The sequence below is a fragment of the Pararge aegeria genome, chromosome 3 (assembly GCF_905163445.1).
Source record: "Pararge aegeria chromosome 3, ilParAegt1.1, whole genome shotgun sequence".
NCBI lineage: Eukaryota > Metazoa > Arthropoda > Insecta > Lepidoptera > Nymphalidae > Pararge > Pararge aegeria.
In genome coordinates, this window is record NC_053182.1 from 12,309,468 (window position 1) to 12,329,648 (window position 20,181).

At 34.0% G+C, this 20,181-nt stretch overlaps 1 protein-coding gene across 1 annotated transcript in view; it reads right to left on the minus strand.

Annotated features, from left to right (window-relative positions):
- The window catches only part of LOC120636988, a 50,951-nt gene that overhangs the window by 23,090 nt on the left and 7,680 nt on the right, over nt 1–20,181 (minus strand). The window contains exons 9-12 of the mRNA XM_039908567.1: nt 14,199–14,353; nt 12,238–12,402; nt 3,608–3,797; nt 3,045–3,126 (exon numbers count right to left, since the gene is read on the minus strand). Of these exons, the coding sequence (XP_039764501.1) occupies nt 3,045–3,126; nt 3,608–3,797; nt 12,238–12,402; nt 14,199–14,353 (592 nt within the window). The remainder of the gene's footprint in view (nt 1–3,044; nt 3,127–3,607; nt 3,798–12,237; nt 12,403–14,198; nt 14,354–20,181) is intronic.

Here is a 20,181-nt window from a genome sequence, read left to right on the forward strand (position 1 = left end):
GCGGGTGTAAAGGAAGACGTGTGCGGGGCGTTTTCACTGTTTTGTGTCAATGGTAAATTTTAATAGAAACCAAAGTATACATGATAGGTTTTACTGTTTGATAACAAAAGAGATATTTAGTTGCCTTAACTCTATACTTAATTTTAGAACTTTTTTTAGTTTAGATTTTTCACTTTTGGGTCCTCACGGCCGCATTAATGACACACAGTATACTTGTTTTTTAATGCTTAGTGTATTGCTTGGAAGTCGGGCTGTTGAGATGAGATGAGAACTCCCGCGCTTTACACACATTTACACCGTTTAGTTACACACAAGTAAAGCGCTCGTTGCTTTGTAAGATTACAGGACCTACTATGGCGTCTATAGGTCAATTTTAAATAAAGAACAATAATATTTTTTTTTCATTCCATATCTTTTATATTTATCAAATCAATGTTAGGCGGCAGCGACCCTGCTTTCTGAGTCCAAGGCCGTGGGTTTGATTCCCACAACTGGAATGGATGAACATAAATATATTTCAGTGTCTGGGTGTTTATCTGTATACTATAAGTATTTATGTTTATTACTCATAAAAATATTCATCAGTCATCTTAGTACCTAGAACACAAGCTGAGCTTACTTTGGGGCTAGATGTCCACCTGTGTACTGTCGTATTTATATTTATTTATTTCTTTATTAATGTATGCGGACCTCAGAACATGTTCTAAGATGCGGACGCACCTGTAGGTATATCAATTTATGAATATATTTTATTTGGCATTGACATTTGTCTCTTTTACCTTGAGAAATTATAATACATTGTCCTTTTACGTATTTCCCGCACACACATGACTTTCCTTAAAACTTTAACTAAGTTTGCTAAAGTTATGTAGTGCTGCGTAGGTCCAGTTACAAACTGTTAAGAAAAAAATGGCCTCACAAGGCGTTTTCTTGCACCACAGTTTAAGTATTCCAGTATAGTCATGCCAAATACCTGTTTCCCATACCAGGAATTTTCTATATAATTAGTTTAGTACTAATTGGGTGAGATCACAGTCGAGTTAAACTGTCACTGCTGTTTCTTACCTACGTCAATTATGATGTTTTTATCAGTATAATCACGCTATAAATATCTGCTAATAATCCGAAGAATAAAGTAAAACAATAAATTCGAACATCAATAAAGATAAAGCATTGATAACTTAATAAAATATTATCAATATGATCGGGAGTGGCACTAGGAAATTTTATTTTTAGTACTGATAAACTTCTACATAAATAATTAAGAGTGCATCACAAAATTAGGATTTTTCTTGTACTACGAATTATTGAATAAAAAAAGAAAAAATGCGTTTGCTTAAAATTTTACAAGCCATATTTTGAATACATGATTTAATGAGGTTTTATTGGTTGTCCTACGTGGATTGATAACAATGCGATTTACAATATTCCTTTAGCGTTTACTAATATTTGGTAGTAATAGGCTGAGACAGATGGATAAAATATTCTCTTTGAAACACTTAAAGTCGGGCACCGATTCATTTGCTGATTTGGGTTAACGTTGCTCTTGGGTCAACGTTGCTTACCCAGCGCTATCGGTTGATATTGAATATGCTCTAAAGCCACGCACTATTTGAAGATAGGGCGATATATATAGATAGAGATAGAGCGGTGATAGCGTATAGGAGAAGCTCGACTTCACTTTCCGGGGGCTGAGTTCGAATTCCAGCACGCACCTCTAACTTTTCTTAGTTATGTGCGAATTAAAATATCACTTGCATCAACGGTAAAGGAAAACATCGTGAGGGAACTTGCATGTCTGAGAGATCTACATAACATTCTCAAAGTTGAGTGGAGTCCACCAATCCAAACGGGGCCAGTGTGGGGGACCACAGCCTTAACCCTATCTCATTGTGGGAGGAGACCCGTGCTCTGTAGTGGGCCGGTAATGGGTTGATTTGATGATAATGATGATGTCTATTTGCAGTCATTTGTTATAGGATATTTAAAGTATTTTTAGTAAGGCGAAACGGTACTTCCTTTATGTCATTTGCGATTGGCAATGTTAGCGTGATTGAAAATTTCAAATGGCTCGTGATAAGAGATTCAAGAGCAAGAATAACACCTGAGTCGTTTGTTTAAATATTATTTTGAAAGATGTTGCATCGCTACGATTATCTTAAAAACCTGTAAAAAATACAAACCTAAGAGGTTTGTACGAGTACCAGTAGCTACGATTAAAAATATTTTTGCGTTTAATATTTGATTGAATGAGGAAGGTTGTTGACTATGCAGCAGTACGAGGCGTCTAGTAGTTTGAGCGAGCGAAGTCACATGGCTAGTAGACCAATAAAAGGTCGTGCAAAATTTTTGATAACGATTTTTTCATTTTCGGATGTCTTGCCACGTATTTAACAATTGCGTAGTCATAATGCAGCAACTAATGTCTGAAACATTTAAACTGATGATTAGAACATTAAAGAACGGGTGGTGCATAGATTACTTTAATTTCCCACCTTTAGTTATAGGTTTTCTGACAATGTATGTATTTGCTTCTCAATGAAAAGTGTCTCACGACTGAAATATATTTATATCTTTGTGATAAGGTCATCTTATGCATGCATTTTTTTATTGGTGCCAATTCTGTTAAATGAACAGATATAAATGAGAGCCATCCTGTCAATATTGTTTAGCTTAGTGATTTGTATACAATATGACTGGCACTGGCATGTATTGATTATTGATTGATGTTTATTTTACGCTATAAATTTGTTTAAATAATTAAAAAAAAAATTTTGTTCACCTTTTTTTAATCACTAAATATTTTGAAACTATTAACTACAGATAATCTATCAAAGAAAACTGAATGATAGTAGTAAACAAAAATATGCTTCTCGCAACTTACGTAAAAAAACTAAAATTTTAAATTATATTATATTGTTATTATTAAATAGAGTTTCAAACTTCTGACGGTAAACTTCTTATCATTTCTAACTTTTCTATCACATTCTATCCAATTCCCGAGATACAAATGAAAACAAGTGGTATTTTAAACTTTTTATTGCGCGTCTATATATTGGAAAGAGTCAAGAGTATTGTTTGTTCTGACGATGTCCGAGGATTGTGGCGACTGCGGCCGGTTGAGTTCTGTAACAAGAAAAATAATGTTTTTTCATGAAAACCACTTCAATATCTATATATAAGGATTCCATTAAAATAATGTTATCTTTTACTTGATATGTATTCGTTTCACCAAGTTGTTACAATCACAGATAATAAGACATAGAACTTGGAATAGATTAATATCCAAAACATTAAAGAATACATGGGTAATAATAGGCCAAAGTTCGAAATTAATTAATTTGCGACTCTACCACCGCTTCAGAAACCAGCTTCTGCGGAGAAGAAGCTACAGCTAGATAGTTACTCTGCGTGGATTGAACACAAGAATTTTAAAAACCAATAAAGAAAATGTTAAAATAAAGGGCCTGTGATATTGTCGCGTCAGCAACATAAAAAGGGCGTGTTTCAAATTAATTTGCCTAGTATATATAATAAGTATCTACGTTAAAAATTAAAAGTCACAACATGTAGTTTATCTCTTATATAGAACACATGAAAAACTGACCTTCTGGTGAGATCCTTGTGTCGCGAGAAAGAAGAATGGGCCCCAATGTTGTTGTCAGCACTGAACCCAAAGTAGATGTTGTCAGTATAGCTATAACGATGATATTTGAGTGCTGTTTGGCTATCCACTTATCCTGTGCTGTGGAACCTTCTGCCCATAAAGAGTCCGTGGCTACTCTTACCAGTACCGCCTGCAAAAGAATAATAACAGTGATCTTCTGACTATTAAGTTCGGCCTCTTTTAAATAGGTTACATAATAATTCTGCTACTGCAACCAGATGACCGAAATGTGGTGTCAGAGTGTCATACGTCCTTTGAAAGCCTTTGGTTGTGTCGTATAGTAAGTCTCGGGCCATTAAAACTAACTTAATTAATATATTCTTGAAGGCTCGTTTAGAACGGCGAAGGTTGGTATGATTGGACCACTTTGGGAAGTTGTGGTTAAGCGAAAAAGGAGCAAACAAGGTTAAATAAATAGAGAGTCCGAGAGAGTTAATATATAACGAGTAACGGAATAACGAAATACTGTTGTAGAGTGCACAAGTATATTTCAAAAGTAATCGTCTACCGCGCTGTTGGTGCGTATTGGTTGACCTCAAACGCCGTTGAAAACATTATGGAGCACTCTTAGGCATGCAGATTACCTGACAATGTTTTCCTTTAAAGCAAGTGATATTTAAATTGCTTAAATTAAAAACGCACTTAACTCCGAAAAGCCAGTGATGCATGCCTGGGTTCGAACTCGGTCTCCAAGAGAGGAAAGCCGAAGCCTTATCCAGTAGGCTATCACCGCTTTGTGATATTGATCATATCTTAGGAGAAGGTGGTCCCCTTCTGCGATGAATTAATAGCGTCAAGTGGTTTGCGGAAGACTAGGTGGACTTTTGACTGACCATTTATACAAGACCTCTGCTGTTTTAAGTTAAGAGCAAAAAATACTGAAATTTATCGTCCCAAGGGCACCCCATTTTCCCGGTGCGTCTCAGATGCACGAAAAGCTACTGGCTTGGTTGTGGTAAGTGTCCTAGCCACCAAGCTATGAGTTGGAACTTGGACTTGGTAGATCGACACAAATTATTCTCCAAAAATCCTCATGGATATTTTTTGCGACGGTGATAGGTATTTTTCCTCTAGCTCCATCATTTGAGGTATCCAGGCTTCTCCGCACAAAAACAAAAGGTAGCCATATTAAGACTTTATATTACTGAGCTGTATACCAAAGTTACATAATATTATTTGAAGGAAGAACAAGAATCATACAGACATACTCGTATGTTGACAGACAACATTTGAAATCTACAAAAATATCACTGTTTAATATTTTCTTTTGCTTCACTCTATTTGTGTTTGTAGAGGTATTATATTCTTATGATTCTTGTATTTAACCTATTTAAGATCCAAGGATGCACAGTACTGCCGAGATAAGAATTTTATGGGTAATAAGACTAAGTTTAATACTTCAACAAAGAACCGGTAGGACTGAATTTTTTTTTTGAATACTTTTGTAAACATAATTTTTTTTTGTACGGAACTACCGTATAGCATTAGCTATTTGTAAAGAATTTCATTTAGGTAGTTATTCTAACGAGAAAAGTCGATAATTGAAAATTGGAATTGAAATATTATTTATTGTGGCAACATGATTACATTTAGTAATACACAAACAAAAAGTATGGACGGTCTCTGCTGCCTAATTTAGGTAACCCTGTGCTATAGGCATCAGCGACCTACCCTCCTTAATATTGATTAAGTACTAAAATAACAAAATCAGTGCATTCTTAATTAACTAATTAACTTAATTTGTGTGTGTGCGTGTGTGTGTGTGTGATTGCGTGTGTGTGTGTGATTGCGTGTGTACGTGAGTGTGAGTATGTGAGTGTGGTGTGTGTGTGGGTGTATGTGTGTGTGTGTGTGTGTGGGGCGTATGTGTGAGTGTGTGTGATTGCCTTAATATGAATTCAACAACATTATTCAGTGAACACGCTTCAGTAAGTCCTCTGTTTCAACATAGTTTAAGCTTTGTAAATAATTAGTGACCACTTTTTTGCAATTAAATTTATTCATTTTATGTATGGAAAGCGTTTTATTTAATTTTTTGTATAGAGTCTTACCTAAATAGCACTTAAATTTCTGTGCATACACAGTTCGAAAACGTGGAGTATTATATATCCTAAAATTGCATCGTTTAGTATGATAGTTAGACTTGTGGACAAAACTAACCAGCGATTTGGAAACTATAAAGCACCACAGAGACTGCGGGTGTTCTATCGTCATATTAGCGAGTGCACTTAAGAGTTGACTGAGACTTCCACGCTTATGGCAATAATTAAATCTTTATTTTGCGGTGCTTTTGCCGAGTAGAAATATTCGGTTATTCGGATATGGGGTTATTTAGGGATATTTTACGTTGATCAAATAAAGCGTTACAAAACTGGGACAATTGGTCAATAGCTATCGTTTGGTAAAATATCGATCGAAAATTTCGCATCTTGTTAGACAATGTATATTTATTAATTTTAGTTACATAAATGTATAAAATTACATGAATAAATATGCAGAGATAAACACGTATTTAAAATATAAAATGAAGCTTACTTTCAAATATTTACGCCTATTTCTTCTTATACTTCTAATTATCGATTTTCCTTGGGTTTTCTCTTTCTAATTTAACATTTTAGGTTATCAAAAAGTACTCTATAGGTTTCTGGTCGCACTGATTGCAATTATTGAGTAAGACTTTCAGCATGCAACACACTTATAAAGGCTGTAAGCGTTTAATAGAATGTTATTAGAAATAGAACAAGTTTCAACTTTATAACTTCGGACATTTTCAAAGGATAAATAAAAACGCCTTTACAGACGAACCGACAGACGAACAGGCAGAAAATTAAGTTATACTATATAAGCGCCAACTTTCCACTACGAGGTTCGGAACCCTGTAAATTAGCTGACAAATTAACAAATTAAGATCTCGGCGCCATTTATCGGGTGTACACGACATTATTGTATTAATTTTGTATAATACTAGCTGATGCCTGCAACTTCGTCCTTGTTTGTTATTGTTCTTAAAGCATATTTTTCTAGTGTAATAAAATTTTAGAAAACAAAAGTTGCTAATGCGACTTAACCATATATTTCCTTCCGATTTTTTTATAGGTTATAACTTTAGGTAAATACTTTAATCATGTTGTACACAATTTTTATGTATCATCAATAATATCCTCAGCGCACGACAAGTAATGAATTTTATAGGCAAAATATTGCTACTTTGGGCTACACTATTGCAATTTTCTTAAGCATCTTCATTTTTGTTTAAATAAATTATTCGTGTATAGTTATTTTTTGGCAAAGAAATGGTAATTATCGGTCAAATAATTTCGGAGCCTATTTGGTACAAGCAAAGAAACATAAACAAAATCTACCTGTTTATAATATTAGTATAGATTTCGTACAACTATGACAACCTTTATAAAATGAAGTATATAAAAAATCGCCGTTTAGATGTGCAGACATTTTTTGTAATTAAGTTATGTAAAACTGAACATTGCCTGAACGTATTATTGTAGGTGAGTACCTATTAATAAATCTTAAGGTTGTTTTAAGTTGAAAATTTCACTTCTACTTTAAAAGTTTAAAACATCTGCAGTGTTATTAAAGGAACAGCTGTTACAGCACTTATTTGAACTTCTCTAGTGTTTAGTTTTCTTCTTACCAAGGATTTTTGTTATCAGATAGGGAACTGCGTTTTTATGAGGGTTTTTGCAGAATTTCAGAGACCAGAAATATTACCCATTTTTTTTTATTAATGGTAAATAAAAGGTCTTAAACCTTAAGCGAGTGCTATTATATGCGGCTTGGCAGAAATAAGCATGGCGGTAGTACTTTCCCGGACGCGCTCTATCATAAAAAGCTCTACTACTAAAAAAGACCGAAGGGGTAAAATAAAATCTTGAAATATAAAGTTTTTAGGGTACTATCTCCCTTTGCCTTGTTTTTTTTTGTTTACGGGGTGGGGGGAAATCTCCTGATTACGAGATACCCGAATTCCAGAAAATTGGGTTATGTGGAATCTCTAACCACTAAAACCTCCTCGGTGGCCGGCCTCACTAGATGAAGGGAGGCTCCGGGATCTCCTAAGAACGCACCGGTGCCTCCCCTGTATGACGGCCTAGTGCGGACGATTTTATCTTTGTTGTATTGTTTATTTCACGTTATGGGGTATGCTTTGATAGGTGTTTCAAAAATAATGCCGGCTTGTGAAATTATTTTCAGGTATCCGTTCGCGAAATATTAAGAACTATTAATTTGTAGTCTAGTTTCAAATAACAATGAGAGTGCCTGGCGTGTTACAGAATTAAATAAAAAGTCCCCTTCTAAGTCCGCGTCTTGTGACGGGCAACTACGGAACTCCGTATTACGCTTGGCCCGACATGCACTTGACCGATTTTTATAAGTAGCGGTGACGTGTTCTCTTGATGACTTGGAATGGGCAAAACTCATTTATTTCGATTAATCACCATCGCGTGTTTAATACAAACGTTAAAAAAATAACAATTACTACAAGTTAAATGTTTAAACTTTCTTTGAGTGATGTCTGCGTTTTTAGGGTTTCGAACCCGAAAGTTTCTAACGGGCATTTCGTTCCTCTTACTAAACCTCGGCTGTCAGTCGGTTTGTCTATCAGCAGGCTATTTCTCATAAACGTTAATGGGCTGAGTTCAAACTTACACAGTGGTGATTTTTATTGCTAATATATCAACAAATATAATTGAAAACCAAGACAGCAATTTTAAAAATATGCCAAATTGAAATGCATCTTGCGTCGATTGTCTCCAGTAAGCGGAAAGAGCAGATGCCTCACCTCATGGTGAGTGGAAAATCATCGCCCATGAACAGATCAACACTTTGCAGGGCATGCAAGGGACACATCCTACAAAGTATCGCCCTATGTCTTCAAATGGGTATGGGTGGCTGTAATTGTTCATTACCTTAGGAATCAAAATTTTAATAAAAAAAGAATCAACCTGTATAATGATGCGTACACAATCAACTCTCCACAAGTAACTCCTTATACATTTTTTTTAATTAAAGATTTTAAACTAAGATTTTCGTGGTTAATCAACACAAAAATCAACATGGATCGTGGTCACGACGGGACATGCAACTGGGTCGAAATATCGACAAATCCAAAATATTATCGTGGAATGTACCCGTTGAACTAATTTTTTTACCTAAGTACTTATTTTTATACTACCCAAATTTAGCTGTAAATTTTTGTTAAGTACTTATTATTTATTGCCATTTGTCATAAGCTAATGATCATTAGTTAGTTTCGTTTAACATAAATTTAATTGTAGAATTTGGCTTGTTGTATTCAAGACCAATAATTGTTTACGGCGCAGGGTGTAACGGTAAAACGGTAAGAGTTTATATTTTACACCTTTTAAATGTAATACTTATTTTTTTGTATTTTTCGATTAAAAAGAAATAAAAATAAAATTAAATAGACAGTTAGTTTTTTTTCCTAACACAATATTGTTCTGGTACTCTCCTTTTGTTTCTTTTTCAAAAGTAAAAAAAAATATAGTGCTATAATATATTGTTAATCTTCATGAGCGAGTCTGACTCGCATTTGAAAAGTATTTTTAGAAAATGTTGTAAATATTCATGTATTTATGTGTATTAAATGCTAGATTGAATACCGGAAATAATTTTAAGATATATTTTTTATTCATCTTATATAACTATCTTCGACTCACAGTTGACGAATAAATAACATAATGGCTCTCTAAATACATATATTGCCATTTGCCATGAACACGTAAGTAATTACAGGCAAAGTTACATTTTATGTCGACAGTAAAATGGGGAGATATATAGAATAAGTCAACTTCAGCCATTCAGCTAATTAATTAGTTAATTAACAATGAAATACTTTATCACTCTCACAAATATGCCCCGCAGTGCCATACATTTTAAATACAATTATTGCGTATGGAGACGCATTCATTCGAATTACATTATTTTGCAATCGCCAATTACAATTGACGAAGTTAATTTGTGTTAATCAAATAAATTGAAGGTTCAATTATCTATGACACTACTGAATTTAAATTATTTTTAAACTAACTACGACACGATTAACTTAGATACTATACATACGAGTGAATAAAGAACTTGTGCTTATGCCGACGGCTAAGCCGAAAAAAAATTAAAGATGCAAAAGCGCTGTCTTGTATAATAATTAAGAGGATAATGTCATTATTACGACGGAAATATATATTTGGAGCGAATGCCTTTAAATTATGTAAAAACATTTTCATTCATTAATAAATTACAAAAAAAAGAGAGTATTTGATAATAGAAAATAATTAAAGATAGAACTGTGTGAGTTTTACTATTATGCATTAAATTTATAGTCTAGTTCAGTTAAATAAACCGGCCTTGTATAATTCAGACAGGTACACCAAAGGGTTTGGGAAGGAAACGTATAAGTAATTATTTATTTGACTTAATTGTTACTCCACCGCCCCTAAATCAAAAGAATAAGGTTATCCCTTTTGCAGGTAAGCATAATTAAGTGTGTTTGTACAGGACTATTGCTGTTTTTTTTAAAACAGTGTTAAATATGGATATCGTTCGGTTATTCCTGTAATATTTTCGTGGTTAATCAACACAAAAATCAACATGGATCGTGGTCACGACGGGACATGCAACTGGGTCGAAATATCGACAAATCCAAAATATTATCGTGGAATGTACCCGTTGAACTAATTTTTTTACCTAAGTACTTATTTTTATACTACCCAAATTTAGCTGTAAATTTTTGTTAAGTACTTATTATTTATTGCCATTTGTCATAAGCTAATGATCATTAGTTAGTTTCGTTTAACATAAATTTAATTGTAGAATTTGGCTTGTTGTATTCAAGACCAATAATTGTTTACGGCGCAGGGTGTAACGGTAAAACGGTAAGAGTTTATATTTTACACCTTTTAAATGTAATACTTATTTTTTTGTATTTTTCGATTAAAAAGAAATAAAAATAAAATTAAATAGACAGTTAGTTTTTTTTCCTAACACAATATTGTTCTGGTACTCTCCTTTTGTTTCTTTTTCAAAAGTAAAAAAAAATATAGTGCTATAATATATTGTTAATCTTCATGAGCGAGTCTGACTCGCATTTGAAAAGTATTTTTAGAAAATGTTGTAAATATTCATGTATTTATGTGTATTAAATGCTAGATTGAATACCGGAAATAATTTTAAGATATATTTTTTATTCATCTTATATAACTATCTTCGACTCACAGTTGACGAATAAATAACATAATGGCTCTCTAAATACATATATTGCCATTTGCCATGAACACGTAAGTAATTACAGGCAAAGTTACATTTTATGTCGACAGTAAAATGGGGAGATATATAGAATAAGTCAACTTCAGCCATTCAGCTAATTAATTAGTTAATTAACAATGAAATACTTTATCACTCTCACAAATATGCCCCGCAGTGCCATACATTTTAAATACAATTATTGCGTATGGAGACGCATTCATTCGAATTACATTATTTTGCAATCGCCAATTACAATTGACGAAGTTAATTTGTGTTAATCAAATAAATTGAAGGTTCAATTATCTATGACACTACTGAATTTAAATTATTTTTAAACTAACTACGACACGATTAACTTAGATACTATACATACGAGTGAATAAAGAACTTGTGCTTATGCCGACGGCTAAGCCGAAAAAAAATTAAAGATGCAAAAGCGCTGTCTTGTATAATAATTAAGAGGATAATGTCATTATTACGACGGAAATATATATTTGGAGCGAATGCCTTTAAATTATGTAAAAACATTTTCATTCATTAATAAATTACAAAAAAAAGAGAGTATTTGATAATAGAAAATAATTAAAGATAGAACTGTGTGAGTTTTACTATTATGCATTAAATTTATAGTCTAGTTCAGTTAAATAAACCGGCCTTGTATAATTCAGACAGGTACACCAAAGGGTTTGGGAAGGAAACGTATAAGTAATTATTTATTTGACTTAATTGTTACTCCACCGCCCCTAAATCAAAAGAATAAGGTTATCCCTTTTGCAGGTAAGCATAATTAAGTGTGTTTGTACAGGACTATTGCTGTTTTTTTTAAAACAGTGTTAAATATGGATATCGTTCGGTTATTCCTGTAATATTTACATAAACCTCTTTCAGCTCTAATTATTTCAGATTTTTGACTTTAGAGATAAGGGAATTTGAAATAAAAATCAATACGATAGTTATCAGATACAGTTTTCGTGGTTGTGTTCGTTGAATATTCCTTCTTTCAAGCAACGCTTGAAAACGTACTTATACAATATAAGTATGGATTAATTATTTATTTTATGTCGTTGATTGTGGATTAAGATTGTCAATTACCGAGGAATATGATTTATTATTAAATATTCGTTTCAATTTGATGAAAAGGGCGCTAGTATACGGATGAAAGAACATACAGAGATAAATACCGACAGAAAGGTAGGTTAATAAAGCGGACTTATATAAGTTTCAAGAGAATCCAACGTGTACTCACTCAAACACTATTAATATTTATGTACTTAGTTCTATGGACTTACCTCAACTATAGCCTTCGGTATCCAAGTAATAGCAACGAAGATACTCTCTTTTATAGATAGGTCAGTAGCCAGGGCGACTAAGAAAGCCGTTAGCATTCGAATCAGAAGCGCAGAAAATATGCAAGCTAAAATCAGCCCGAAATCCCTCGCGGTTATTTCTGTTACCTGCCAACGTTTCGGTTAAACATGTGATTACTTGGATACAAAAAAAAAAACAATGAATAAAGAGATATTTCTTTACTGAATTCGTAAGAATCAGATAATGGTGCGATTCTAAGATCAAAAGGTTGACCAAAATAACAACACGAAGAACACTTGGAGTTTAACACGTACCAACTCGTGCATGGAAAAAACACTAAAACTTTTCCGCTGCAATTTTTCTCACCGCTGAATTCTTCAGGCTGAACGAAATCAAAGAAAGCTTGTTATTTCCCGTGTATCATGAACTTGCGAAAATTAATGCCTTTATCCAATACCAGCGTAATAGTTGGGATTACCAATTTCAAAGTACGTTCATTTGATATTTGGAATTGGATTCCGGAATTTCCAATCCAATGAATTTTACGTTTAGCCCCAAGGCAAGAGTTTAGATCAAGATAACCGTAAATTCTGACGTGATTTTACCTGAATTATAGAATTACGTGCTTGAATGGAGTACTTAACTATAAATCCTATACATATTATTTACTTTGAGCTTCAAGTAACGTTAATTTATAATGTACCAAAATATGTATATATGGATGAATTTTAAATTTTTTATAAATAAAAATCTAACACAAAGTAAACAATGTTTGAATAATATCATCACAGAAATAAAGCTATACATAGACCTACAACTACATAAAAAATTCTTCCTACATAAACGTAATATACCCTAGAATACCACCATGGTCTATTCAATTTGTTTTGTCACTGACGCTTCCACAGGCGTTGTCGCAAGTTGTATGTGAGTACGCACTTAAGTGAGACAATGTGTCTACGACATTAGTCAATGCCTTATCTCCACTGCAGTGTTTACTCGAGGTACTACGTAAATCAATTTTAGACTACAGTCGTATGCATAGACATACGAAGATGATCTGAGGTCAGCGTTTTGTACTTACTTAATGGTCGAATTGATGATGTGTATTTACCAACAGTAATTTTACCAACAGTATTTTACAGGTGGTTTTCTATGAAATGCATTATTCTATTTATAATACATATTTGCATGAAAAATGGCCAGTGTTGTTATAAATAATAGGGAATTCTTGTGAATACTGTTGCAAATAATGTGAACATAAAAGGAGTCGATCTCCGCATTACGAACCTTTCATGAAAACGTATAATGACTATTGACAAATGTATAACGACTAGAATCGTTACAGTTGAAACGAGACTAAGATAAAACAACACAGTTCTTGGTTTTTAAGGGCTTAGACATGCATTAGTATATTATATACTTAGCATGTTTATTCAAATTTGAAAAATGTTTGTTACATGTCACAGGCACTTATGAAGCGTTCATACATGTTATATGTCACCATTAACGTAAGGTCAAGGTTATAACAAAATTTGGTAACCTAAAACTAAAGCCAGGAGGGATGAAAGTGCGCCCTATTCTAAGAAGAGCTCACTAAAAACTAAGCCGAAGTTCTTTTTGCTATCACCATCTTGCAGTCAAATTAATAGTTCGCAAATTTAGTTAGCAAATTCTACCAAAGATTTTTTACCATTATTGTAATCCTTGATACTATACCTAATAAGATTTTACTTTAAGGCTATTGTTTTGTATTAAATTTGAATTTATTGAAAGCTATCAGATATACAATTAGCCTGGAATGAATTTCTTATTTTATGCAGCTTAGTTTATACTACAAGTTTATTTATACTTATAAAAAAATGCAAATCCATTTATTTAAAATAGGCCTAATATAAACATTTTTAAAACGTCAAGGTTGTAAGTATATACTAGTTATTACCTCCAAGAAATACCCACTAAGCGTGAAAAGCATGGGTTCAAAGATCCTCCACAGAAGATTAAACACCTGGGCAACAGGGTTATTGTTGATTGGCCAGTCACGTCGTGCCCACCGCGTTCCTGCTGCGAATGCGCATACCATCACAGCTACACCAGCTGCAATGAGAAGAATGGTAATTACGGGAAACAAAAATTTAAAAACAAACTATAATTATTGAAGTTTAATATTATGATAATACTTTATTCATTTATAAACACTAGACACGAATTTTCAGCATTCTTGATGTTGATTCGGTTTATTTGTACCTGATAGCAACTATTCCACCTCCATTGCAACAACACCGGTGCTGGATCGGGCACGAAGCTTTGCTCAAGGTTAATCCCTAGAGAACGACACCATGTCACAGAAACGTCAATCTAAGGGCACCTCCTACGAGTATAAGGTTCGGACCTCGACTTAGGGTTGGGTTATTGCATCTGTTGGACTAGGGATTATTCCATGCACTCTTGGGAACGTGGATGAGACCCATATAACCAGTAATGACGCTGTGCAGAGGTTGTATCGGAGTGTCCTGCATCCAGAGTTGTGAGGGCGATGTGCAAAGACTCTAGCATAGTCTTTGCACTAGGACATATGAAAATGGAAACTTACACAGTCGGACCTAATTACAAGAAGATTGAACGGCGAGTCAACGGGATTTACGTGGGTATCGATGTTCGACTGATTGCTAACTTCATCAAATTTCGTAGCGTTTTCATCTATTCTTTAAAGACGTAGGTACTTGCTTAGGCTCTGGATGTCGTTTTGCAGGCAGGGCAGAATTTCCCTTGATCGGATGGTTCAAGAGCGGTGTCCGCTAATTGCCATGGGCATTTTGGCTATGAAGTTCTAGCGTCCAAAGTATTTTACTGGTAGAAATATAGGAGTTGGATTGTTCTCTCAAAGCAGAGAGTTCAACCTGGCGGTAATAGAATACACGACTGTTGGGCAGGAAACAGCGCTATAGTTCTCCGAAGAATCACTCAAAAGTGACAGGTTATCTTAGATAGAATCGTGAGCTAACCGATGTGATGAGACCTGATATATGGGTACCCCAATATGTTTCTACGTGACACCGACACAGCGCTAAATCATTAATCATTCGCGTTACCTGTTTGTTGGCAATATGGAACTGGTTGCATATAACAATGTATATATGCGCATTAATTATCAAATCTTGAATGTACTTAACAATCTATTTGTTAAATATCACTTAATCGCTTCGACGGGTTGAAAATTTAGCTACTAGATAAAATAAGCCGTTTAACCCTTTGATAGAGTTCAGTTCAATATAAAGCATTATTATTGCTCCCCATACAGCAAACAAAGGGTGACAAAATTGATATTGCCTATATTGTTTTCCTGAAATGAAAGGTATTTAGAACTAAGCGGTTGTTTCGAACTTAATTAAAGGAATTCCTGGAATCAAGTCTGGTGGAACTTGTGTACATAATATAACATTACCGTTGATTGGTTCTAATTGGAGCGAAGGTTGATAAAGGCGTATCATACTTCATGTGAAGAAGCGCTGTGCACTTGTTCCCATTCAGATAATTATCAGCTATACAGCGGTAGAGGTCGCAAAAATGTTATAAGGACACGTTAAGATTAGTTAACGGGTATAAATTATATAGTGGCCTGCTTTCTATGTTTTATTGTATCCTTATTCCTTTTAAGGCTGATATACTCTTATGTTACAGTCTTAAGGAGTTACACAAAATATAATATCTTTTTTTTTAAATCTTTTTTTTTTTGCTTTTGTGTCCGTTAACTATTAAATATGTAACTACAATCTCTGAGGTATTTGCACATTGTGGTTATTAGATCTATAACATTATGCTTGATACGACACGACATTGTGTTGAGGCGACATTTAATGTGGGGATCTAAATTCACAATTTAGTATGAATATTTCATTCCATCTTAGTATTTCAATGTGTCTAGTGGTTCGAATGGTTGAATACGGGTAAAGGTTTAAGGTTTGACTCCTGAATTGGGCCAAATATCTGGTTATTATCGGGTTCTTCATGTTAAGAAATTTTCGCCTTGAAGCTTAGCTCTCTATATTTCTCTCATATGATTGAAGAGGCCTGCGCTCAGCACGAGCATGATAGAAAATGGTTTTAATACTTTAAATCTTAACTAGAAAATGAAGTATTTCATTGTATCTAATTAACAAAGCCTCAAGTGATCAGCCTCATAATGATATAGCGTAAATTCCCAAATTGGTAATTTTAGCCTGTAAATAGTAGGTTCGTAATGAGCTCACTTTGCTTGCTTTGCAAGCATTCAACCTTGTATCTAATTTCCCGAAATTGCTTGAAACACTCACTTCAAGAGTCTGATTGTTGATTTTAGGTTCCAGTTACGGATTGGTTAATCAAAATTCTATTTGTATACTAGCTAATCAGTCATATACGGTCAACACTTGTTACAAGGCTTCTTTATAACTATTAATATAAGGGGTGATATGAAAAAAGCGTATTTTGATTGTTCAACTCCTATAGTACAAGCTTTACGCTTTGTGGGGACAGGGATACATAGCTCTTGACTAACAATTTTTATATTCTGAAAAAAACCCCATACATATTATTTTATTCTATCCGTTCTTACGCAATTAAAATATCATTTGCTTCAATAATATAGAAAAATATCGTGAGGAAACCCGCATGCCTGTGAGTTCTCCATTATGTTCTCAAAAGTGTGTGGAGTCCACCAATCCACGCTAGGCCAGCATGGTGGACTGCGGCTGTAACCCCTTTTCACTGTGGGCGGTGACCTGTGCCCTGAAGTGGGCCGGAAATGTGTTCATATGATGATGATGATGATTTATTCTTACAGCTCACCAAAAAACGTAACCCACTTATTCACCCAAAAACAGTCGTCGGTGAACGCAAATGAGTCTTCTATTGGCATCGAGGTTCCCACCTAAACCACATAACACTCGCTGGGGTTTAGCGGGTACTGCGGCGCGTCATTGAGTCACACATACCCTTCCTCGGAAGGTATGCATAAATGCATTCCCCAGCGCAAAACCAAAGCCATTCTTTAAAAAATACTTATTGATTAAAAAAATTACATAATGGTACATCAATTTTAGTTATTAAGCATTTTTTAGCCTAGTAGGCTACTTCTAACTAACATTCTTTTACTTATTTCATACGTATCTCAGTTATATTTTTGCAAAAATCCTTGCAGACTCGACTAACCTACGATTTTATTATATGTATAAATAAATCAAAACCTGACATTCTTCAATATATATTTATATATAAAGTGTATACACGTAAAAAAATTATATATATTCAAGAAAATAAAGTATATCGGAAACCGCTCTAAGAATTTGGATCTACTTTTGTATTTAGATAGGTTTTGCCACTTAAGTTTATTTAGGTTTGCCTATAGGTGCATTTCCTTTAAAAATGAGGTTATCTTTATAACATCATCGCGTAAATGTCATGTATATGAGGTAGGTACTTGCATTGTCGTTATTGGATTTAGCATTTTAGTACCCGAGGTCCTTTATCCGTTGCTTCGTACAAAAGTAAAAATTTATGAAAAACCTTCTTCTGGTTTAGTCTGGTGAAACCGTCTGAACTCGTCCTGAGTCGCCCAAAAATAATGTAAACTTAACATTTTCTTCGTAAGAGGCAATCCAATAAGGATCCTTTACAACTAAAAGTGCTTTTCTAAAATTACCGTCTCTTAAAAAGTACCTTTAAAAGTCTGAACACGTAGCCCACGTGACCATTGTATGGAACTTCGGACAGCTGGATTTACCAAGGCTAGACAGATTAGCTTTTTATGTTTAACAGATTAATTCGATACGTTCCTTTAATCTATATCTATTCGTCTTACAATAAAAACTAAATAGGTCTAACTAAGATATTTTAAAAGGGCGATTTTGGAGGGCGTTCTATATATATATATATATATAGGTTACTGAAAATGGAATTTGTGTAAATGTATTTTTTTATTATTGTATTCCACTATAAGTTAATCCTTAGCTGCAATCTCAACTGATTGTAAGCTTAGAGGGAGTCATACTCCTAATTGGTTTCTACGCGACATCGCACCGGAACATTAAATCAGTATTTTAATTACAGTTTTGGGTATTTGTAACCCAAAACTGTAATTTTTTCAATCTGTCAGTCATGGCGGCTCATAACTTTTTAATTAAATTATAACTTAGCACGATTTTGTTTCATATTACAAGGAAGGACATAGGATAATTTTTATCCCGATATTCAGCTCAGCTCCTTTGGGAGAGGGTTTAAAGTGTTTGGCGATTTTTTACCACAACTCCATCAAATGTTAACGAATTTACCTAAATAGTTCGGTTTTTAAGATCTGATGAACTTGATTGGAGATAGAGGTCAGAATCCTCAGCAGAGAACAGCAAACCACTCACTTAAAATAGTGAATGCATAAGTGTAGCGACATTTATGAGGACTTAAGTGCAATGACTAAAAAATAAATGTTAGAAATTTTCTTCGTTGACCTTTACCATATGAATCAACTAACAAAGCAATTTTAGCGATTAAACGTTGCTATCGACTTATATGTAGTGCTGCTGTTAAGCCAAATATTGCTAATGCAATCATTTATTATAAAGAAAATCCAAAGTATTTTAAATAAGGCAAAACGGGAATAGGTCATTGGTATGAGTATTTGCGATTGGCAATGATCACGTAATCTAAGGTTTCAAATAGTGCGTGATTATTTCTTCAAGAGCATGAACGCCCGTTTCGCTCGAACGAACGCTCATTCGCCCTCACCTCTGTCGTTTTTTTAAATACTATCAGTACTTAATATCACCACAGGTTTGTATATTTGGCACTTTAAGTACTATTGAAAAAACTTAACGTTTGGTATCTGAATTATTGAGGTAGGTGTAGGCTATAAAGCTGTAAGCTGCGTCCCGTATTTACGCGGGCGAAGCTGTAGGGCACATCTAGTTATAAAAATACGTTTTTTATTAATGATAGTGAATCTTTAGTGGTTAAGCACCCGCGCTACTCTAGAAGATTTTGGATATCGCAAATAAGTAGGTAGTAGTGCAAAGATATAATACTTTCAGTAAACGATAATAAACGAGCCAAATTCAAGTATCCATCTCATTTCTCTTATTCAAACCGTCAGGTAAACATTTGGAATATTAGGGATTTTATTAATAACGAAAGAACCTTTACCAAACCTATGTCTCATAATACCTACTCGTTTAAACACTGAACACGTATTCGATACCTACAACGAACGCTTCAACTCTCTAAGGAAGACGCAAATTAGGTTTTTGTTCGTAACCTGCAATTTGCCAATTATATATAGTTCTCAGAAAATAATAAGATTCGATTATATGCTTTTGTGATTATACACTAACTAATATCCACTAACTAGCAAACCTAAAGTTTGATAGAAAGTTAAAGCGTTTTAGCGACGACATTACGTATTAATGCGTAAATACGTATTAAGATTTAAGAGTGACCCATCCGTTTTATTCTTATTTAGGTATCAATCGTTTTGATGGGTATAAGAAATAAAGCTTAAACATTGCAATCAAACAATCAGATATATATTTTATTTGTTAACGGAATAACCACTTTGCTTTCAAAGGTAGGCTTTTTTACTCGGTAAAGAAGATGAAAACGTTTCTTACGATTCATTTTCTTTCTAGTGTATGGGAATAAAGAATTTACCCATTTCCTCTTCGATGTCACGGGTAAAAAGACGACATAAAATTGTCCTTGGGAAAACACTCCACAGATAAGCTGTACCCACATTAAGTGTTTGACCCGAGGCTGTTAAAGTGAGATGCGTCCTTTTCGCTATCATAAAAATATTTAGCGGGTTACCTTTGAACATGGAAATAATTTTATCAAAAGAAAAAAGATCTAATCACTCTTATGTCTAATTTAGAGAGGTGAATACCACATGGCGAGTAGTT